General features: G+C 35.5%; 1 protein-coding gene across 1 annotated transcript; it reads right to left on the bottom strand.

Annotated features, from left to right (window-relative positions):
- Positions 1–4272: 4272 nt before the first annotated feature.
- Positions 4273–4845, bottom strand: LOC102823580 (keratin-associated protein 13-1-like). The gene has a single exon (XM_006862581.1). The coding sequence runs from the start codon at positions 4798–4800 to the stop codon at positions 4273–4275; it is 528 nt and encodes a 175-aa protein (XP_006862643.1). The 5' UTR covers positions 4801–4845.
- Positions 4846–8000: the final 3155 nt, after the last annotated feature.

The raw sequence follows: 8000 nt of genomic DNA, 5'->3' as shown, positions 1-8000 counted from the left end.
TAGAAGAAAACATCATTTACATCATGAAAGACAAGAAGATAAACATTCAAGAAACTGAATGAATTCCAAACAGGATGGGCCCAAACGAAAATCACCAAGACATATCACAATCAAACTCTCTAAAATCAAACACAAGGAATAAGCCTGAGAACAGCTCAGGAAAAACAAAAAAGTTACTTACAAAGGAGAATCAATAAGATCAAGTTCTGATACTCTACAGAAATCAGAAATCATTGAAGTTGAAGGCAAAGGGAAGATTTATACAAAACTCTAAAAGAAAAAACAAAAGGCTATCAAAGATCAGAATCATATAGCCAGCAAAACTGTCCCTCAAATATGATGATAAAATTGCATTTGTGGATAAACTGAAATAAAAGGAATTTGTAGTATTGTTGTTGTTGTTGTTAGGTGCCTTTGAGATGGTACCGATTCAACCAGAAGGTCCATGGTTGGAGTGTACCAGCTGCTCCATGGGAGAAAGATGAAGCTTTCTGCTATCGAAAAGATTTTGAAAGTCTCAGAAATCCTGCACAATGTCACTGTGAGTTAGAACCAACTTGAAGGCACTTAACAATAGAATTAACAATGGATAAAACATTAAGCAATGCAGTACACATTAAAATAAGATGAAAGAAAGACACAGAGTCACTGTGTCTTAAGTAATTGGTCAACATTCAACCATTTCAGGAGATAGTATGTCATCAAGAAACAACCAGTATTGAAGAACAAAATTTAGACTGTACTACAATAATTGACAAAAATAAGGCTCCAGGAATTGATGGAACAGCAATTGAGATTTTCAACAAATAGATGCCAACACTGGATTCACTCCCTCATCTATGCAAAATAAAGTGGAAGACACCTACCTTCCTTTACAACTAATTGGATTATAGCCATATTTACTACCATTCAAAAGAAATGAGATCCAACAGAATGTGGAAATTGTCAAACAATACCTTTATGATTATAGTAAAATTAGTAGGAAAAAACAAAACAAAACTGTTATTAATAAGTAAAATGTTTCTGAAGCTAATTCAAAAGCAGTTTCAGCAATACTTTGATAAGGAAATGTCAGAAATTCAAGGTGGATTCAGAAGAGGTTATGGAACAAGGAATATCATTGTTGAGGTAAGATAGATTTGGGTTGAAAAAGATAATGCAGGAAATGTTTGTTGTTTTTCTTAGGTGCTGTTGAGTCAGTTCTAACTCATAGTAATATTATGCACAGCAGAATGAAGTACTGTCCAGTTCTGTGCCGTCCTCACAATTGTTGTTATGCTTAAATCCACTGTTGATGCCAGTTTGTCAATCCATCTCAGTGAGGGTATTCTTTGTTTTTCCTCACCCATCACTTTACCCAGTAAATCTTTTTCTAGGGACTAGTTCCTTCTGACAACATGCACAAAGTACAAGAGAGGAACGCTCCTCATTCATTTCTTCCAACACACATTTGTTTGTTCTTCTGGCGGTCCATGATACTTTCAATGTTCTTCATCAACATTATAATTCATACTCATTGATTCTTCTTGGTGTTCCTTATTCACTTCCAGCTTTCACAAGCATTGTAGTTGTAATTGTTAAGTGCCATCACAATGGTTCTGGCTTATAGTGATCCTGTTTAGGGTTTCCAAGGAGAGTGGGTTTGAACTGTGATTTAGCAGTCCAGTGCTTAGCCTACAGTGCTAGACAGGACTCCAAATGCATTTGAGTAGATTAAAATATGGTTTAAGTCAGGTACATCTTAGTCCTCAAAGTGACACTTTAGCTCTTTTACACTTTAAATAAGTATTTTATATCAGATTTGCTTAATGGAATATGTCATTTGATTTCTTGACGGCTGCTTCCATGAGCATTGATTGTAGAGTAAAGAAAATTAAAGACTTTGACAACTTCAATCTTTTCTCCATTTTTCATGATTTTATTTATTGGTTCAGTTGTGAGAATTTTTATTTTCTTTACATTAAGATGCAATCCATATGGAATTGGATTCTCATCTTTGATCTTCATCACTAAATATTTCAAGTCCTCTTCACTTCCAGCAAGTATAGTTGTATCATCTGTATGATTGTTAATGACTCTTCCTCCAATCTTGATGCCACATTCTACTTCACCTAATCTAGATTCTCAAATTGTTTACTCAGTATACAGATTGAATAAGTGTAATAAAAGAATACAACCCTGGCATACAATTTTCCTTATTTGAATCATTCAGTATCCCCTTGTTCTGTTCAAACAACTGACTTTTTTTCTATATACAGGTTTCTCATTAGCATAATGAAATGTTCTGAAATTCCAATCCTTATCAATGTTATTAGTTTGTGATGATACACACAGCTGAATAGCTTTGCATAGACAATAAAGCACCAGTCAACACCTTTCTGGTACTATTTGCTTTCAGCTAAGATCCATGTGATGTCAGCAATGTTATCATCCATTTCATGTCCTATTGTGAACTGACTTGTGCTTCTGTCAATGTACTGCTGCAACTGGTTTTGAATAATCTTCAGCAAAATTTTTCTTGCATGTTATATAGATGATATTTTTTTCTTGATTTCTGCCTTCTGTTGGGTCACCTGTCTTTGGAATGGGCACAAAGATGGATCTGTTTCAATTAGATGGTCTGATAGCTGCCTTCCAAATTTCTTGGCATAGCAGAGTGATGCGTCAGTTGGTTTAAACATTTTACTTGTATTCTGTCAATTTCTAGAGACTTGTTTAACATCAATGCCTTCAGTGCAGCTTTGATTTCTTCCTTTAATACCATCAGTTCTAGATCCTATTTTATATGCCTTGAAATACTTGTAAATCAGTCAATTCTTTTTGGCACAGTAACTATTACTATCATACACAAATAAAATGTTGCTGAAGATAATTTAAACACATTTTAGCAGTACCTGGCAATGAACTGCCAGAAATTCAAGCTGGATTCACTTTGTATAGAAGTGCATATGAGGCTATTGAAAATACCTTGGCTTGGGTCAGGTGCACCTTAGTCCTCAAACTGTATCTTTGCTTTTGAACACTTTTAAAAGGTCTTATGCAGCTCATTTGCCTAATATATTAACCTACTTGATTTCTTTACTGCTTCTTCCACAAGTGTTGATTGTAAATCCAAGCAAAATGAAGTCCTTAGTAACATTAATTTTCTCTCCTTTTAACATGATGCTACTTATTGGTTTAGTTGTAACAATTTTTGTTTGTTTTCTTTACACTGAGCTTCAACCCATACAGAAAGTTGTGATACATAAACTTAATCAGTAATTATTTTAAACTTTCTTCATTTTCGGCAATTAAGGTTGCATCATCTGTATATTGCAGGTTGTTAATGAGTCTTCCTCCAATTCTGATGTCACATTCTTTTTTCATATAATCCAGCTTCTCACATTATTTGCTCAGCATACAGACTGAATAAGTATGGTGAAAAAATACAACTGGCACATACCTTTTCTGCTTTTAATCCACTCATTACCCGCTTATTCATGGAGGCTCAATATACAAAAAAAGAAAATTCTGCCCAGCATATTACTCTATAATCATTTGTAGATAATACTATTGTGATTCATGGCATGTTAACTGACTAATTTTGGGTATCACAACACCAAACCTTTCTTCCTAGTATGTCTTATTTGTAAACTTCTCTGTTATTGTTAAGTGCCATTGACTCAGATCCAACCCCCAGCAACCTGGTATAGGGATTCCAATGAGCAGCTGGTGGGTTTGAACAGCTGATCTTTTGGGTCAAACCAACATTGTGGTCCATTGCTTATTCTATAGCACCACACTAGGACTCCATCATCATCAAAATACCATGTAAAACGCCATAGACATATGGAAGACGTTGCACATAAATGCAGTTTATGGAAATCAAACCCAAATCTCTACCATGGAAGATAAGAATTCTACCATTGAATCACTGCTTCCTCTAATACAAAATGTTATTTAATAAAACAGAACAGCATATTTGGATGAAATAATGAATGAATTTATTAGATTATATCCATTTCTTTTGTGTGTTTGTCTAGTTTGTGTATAAGATACATTGACAGCAATTCTATTAATTCAGCCACTAATTCCTTAACATCAATACATTCATTCAATATAATTAAATTTCATTCATTTATTTTTTACCTCATTCAATTAACAAATTCTGTTAACTAAGACAATGGAATCATTGAATTCAACATTTGCTAGAGGTAGTTTTTGATTAGTACTTGGTGACTAAGGAGACAATTTAGCAAGTTAATCTAAAAAATTAGATTGTTGGTCTAATTTTTAGCAAGTTAATCTAAAACAATTAGATCCACAAGTTGGTCTATAACAAGAAGACTGGTAGCTCCTAGAAAGAAAGTAGGTTGGGTAGCAGAATCCAGATCCATACCCCAAAGAAGGGAAACCACAGGTGCCATAATTCAGTGGTCTGAAGCTAAGGGATCTGCAGCTCTGTGAATAGCAACTTCTGGATCCATAGCCCAGGGAGCAGCTGCTTCTGGAGCCAAAGCCCAAAGACCCAGCATAAGCATTCTGGCAGGGACTGCAGAGTGTGGAGGGTCTCGGGCGGTAGCAGGAAGCCTGGATGGGTTTGGGCACCACGCAGAAGGTCTGGCAGCTCTTGGGCTCACAACAGGTCTCCTGACAGCCCCTGTAGAGAGAGGAGCCCAGCTGGCAGATGCTGGGAGAGGAGAGACCAGTGCTGTAGACCAGGTTGCTGGGGTAGGATGAGCCACAGGAGGATCCTAGGTAGCGCTGGCAGCTGCCCAGAGACTGGGAGGAGAAGTTTCCAGAGTAGCAGTTGTAGGGCATGTTAACACAAGTGGTGGATTCAGCTGACTTACTGTGAGAAGATTCTGAGTTCTAATGTTACCTTCTAAACTGCACACTTATATACTCTCAGTTGTGGGTGTGGAACCTTACAGAGTCATCTTTTCCAGACGTGGACTCCCTCATCTCGATGCCATTGAAAAATATTCTCTGTAATTGTAGATGAATAATCTTCTCCATTCACATTTATGGGTGATTTTATTGTGTTGTTATGACATTAAGACAATGAATGACTCCAATGTCAGAAATGCTATGATTATCAACTATTAATTTCATCCCATAATTGCCAAGAAAGCCCCTACCCTCCTCCCTTATCCATTTGCCTATTAGCTGGGGATGCTTATGCGTAAGGAAGGGGATTGAAATGAAGTCACCTATTTTTATAAGATTAGGGACGCAACATGTTCTTGTTGAGGGACCTAGAGCCTGATCCTCTTTGCTAACATTGATTTTCAATCCCTAAAATTATTTTCTACACATTATACTTTAATATACTTTCAATGGAACAAGGGGAAAAAATAATAACTAACTGAATGTGAAACATGGAGGAGCTAAGAGAGAAACCTAGACCAGTTATAGAATCAATATAAATTAAGATGACTATTTTGAAACTGTGAGAGTGAAGATCAGCTTGCACAAATGTCAAATGTTTTAATGTCAAGCATTCTTGAAACAAGGAGAAGAAACCAGTGACCCTATTGATAGTCTATTGGGTTTACCATATATGAGTCTTTCAGATAAATATGGTTTTGAAATATACATATTTTATGAATTTACTTAGTGACCCTGAACAGGACTTCTAAGAATGCATATCTTTCCAGGAGTTGAAAGCCTCATCTTTCTTCAGTGGAGTTGCTTGTAGGCTTGAATCTCCAACTTGTGGTTAACAGTCCAGTGTTTATCCTGCAGTACCAAGGGAATATTCATATGTGTCTCTGTGTGTTTGTAATCCTTTCATGACTTGCAGGATAAGCACTAGACTGTTAATCACATGGTTGGTGGTTCAAACCTGCCAGTCTCTCCTTGGGAAACCCATTACAGGGTTGTTATGAGTCAGAACTGTCTCAATGATTCTTAACAACAGCAATATATATGTGCATGAAACCTTTTTACTATTTGTTCAACATTCTGCTCTCCTGAAACAGCTCTGGTAGGAACAGCTTTCTGGACATTTTTGGAGTCATGCTCTCTCTTATGTTTTTGTCTCTTATTTTTAAATATCTTTCATTCCTAAAACATTTCTATAAAATTATCTATATGCCTTCCTTTTAATGTCATCTCCATATCAGGAAAGCCAAATATAAAGTAATTGATAAAGCATTTTCTTTAGTTGAAAGAGTATAATCTTAGAGAGAAATTAGAAATTTTGGATGGGAATAAATATAATTGGAATTTAATTGAAGTATATTGTATTTATTGTATGCCACACTGATAGAAGATTTTTAGGAGGCAATAAGATGGTGTGGTGCTGTGTGTTAATGCACCAGACTGAAAAGCCATTTGAACTGCAAGGTTGGTAGTTTAAACTCACCAGCTGCTCCTCGGAAACCCTACACAGGTCATTATGGGTCGGAACCAATTCGACGGCACTTCACAACAATACTGATAAAGTCTTACATTATATAATTCTAGACTCAAACAGGAGTAAACTAAGAATGCACACTAAATAGTCTGGAGAAATTGCTAATGTGATTTCTTATGAAACCAATAATCACTTTAAAAGGGAAAAAATGTAGTGAAACTGCAGTTTTATTAATTCTTTCCTCCTCCCAACAAAGTGAAAAAAAAAAAGAAAAAAAAGAAAAGAGAGAGAAAAAAAGATAGAATATAGATCAAATAGCAACAAAAGTGCACATAGATGCCATTCTACATATCATTGCTCTTGTTAGATACCATTGAATTAGTTCTAACTCAGCCATTCCATGTATAACAGAATGAAAGGCTGCCTTGCCTCTTCGTGAACCATCCTCAGAATTTTCCTTTATTTGGGTTCATTTTTGCAGCCACTGTGCCAACTCATCCCATTCAGGATCGTTGTGTTTCAATGACTCTGATAATATATGTCCAGAGTATGTGAGACAAAGGCTCACCATCCTTCCTTCCAAGGAGCATTCAAGTTCTACTTTTTTCTCCCATGACAGACTTTTCTTCCTTCTGGAGGTCCATGGTAATCACATTTTTGTCAACACCATATTTCAAATTCATCAGTTCTTCCATCTTCCTCATTCATTGTCCACCTTTCACATGCATCTGGAGCAATGGAAAATACCATACTTGGATGAGGTGCACCTTGTTATTATTGTTGTATGCCATAAACATGGTTCCAACTTATACCGGCCCTACATGGGGTTTCCGAAAGCGACTGAACTAACAACCTTGCAGTTAGAAGTCCAGTGCTTATCTTACAGTGTCACATCAGGGCTTAGGTATACCTCAGTCCTCAAACCAAAATATAGCAATAACAAAAGTAATATAAAAGGGCCAATTTAAAGAAAAATTTAGAACATCATATTGAGCTGAAAATTAAAATAATTTGATTTAAATTTTATTTATTGTTTTTCGAGCCTGAAGAAACAGAAAAGGGAAAAATAAAATCAGTCAAAAGAAACCAACAACAAAAATTCTGGTTATGCTTTCTTAATCATAGACAAAGTTGATATTATGATAGAAGTGTTTTAGAAATAAAGCAAGACTTCATAAAATGATCACTTTCTCAGTTGGCCAAAATATCACAGCAGTGGTAGTCTTGAAATTAGCAGGTAAGAGTAAGAGACAAAAAATCAGTAAGGTGTAGAAGTCTTGAACAACACAATTAACAAGATTGACCAAAACAACATAAAGGAATCATAGTACCCAACAATTTCAAGATAGGTATTACATACAAAAGTTTACTAAAATAAAAAACTTGCTGGTCATAAAGCAAGTCAAAATAAGTTTTAAACTACTGAAATTATCCATAATAAGTGTTCACCACAGTATAAATAAGTCATAAATCTATAATAAAAAATTACTAGAAAAGACTTCACTATTAAAATAGTTTTAATGGTGCAACTCAAGAGTGATTAAATGCTAAGTAGGAAGTAGAACCCATTCTCAGGAATGACAGAAATGTTCATGAGTTTGTCCTCAGCAAGTATGCCTTCCATCACAAGGATTTTTCTCTGAATCAATCCAGAGGTTTG

Source organism: Chrysochloris asiatica, unplaced genomic scaffold (genome assembly GCF_000296735.1).
Source record: "Chrysochloris asiatica unplaced genomic scaffold, ChrAsi1.0 scaffold00049, whole genome shotgun sequence".
Taxonomy (NCBI): Eukaryota; Metazoa; Chordata; class Mammalia; order Afrosoricida; family Chrysochloridae; genus Chrysochloris; species Chrysochloris asiatica.
This window is presented reverse-complemented; position numbering and strand designations above follow the sequence as displayed.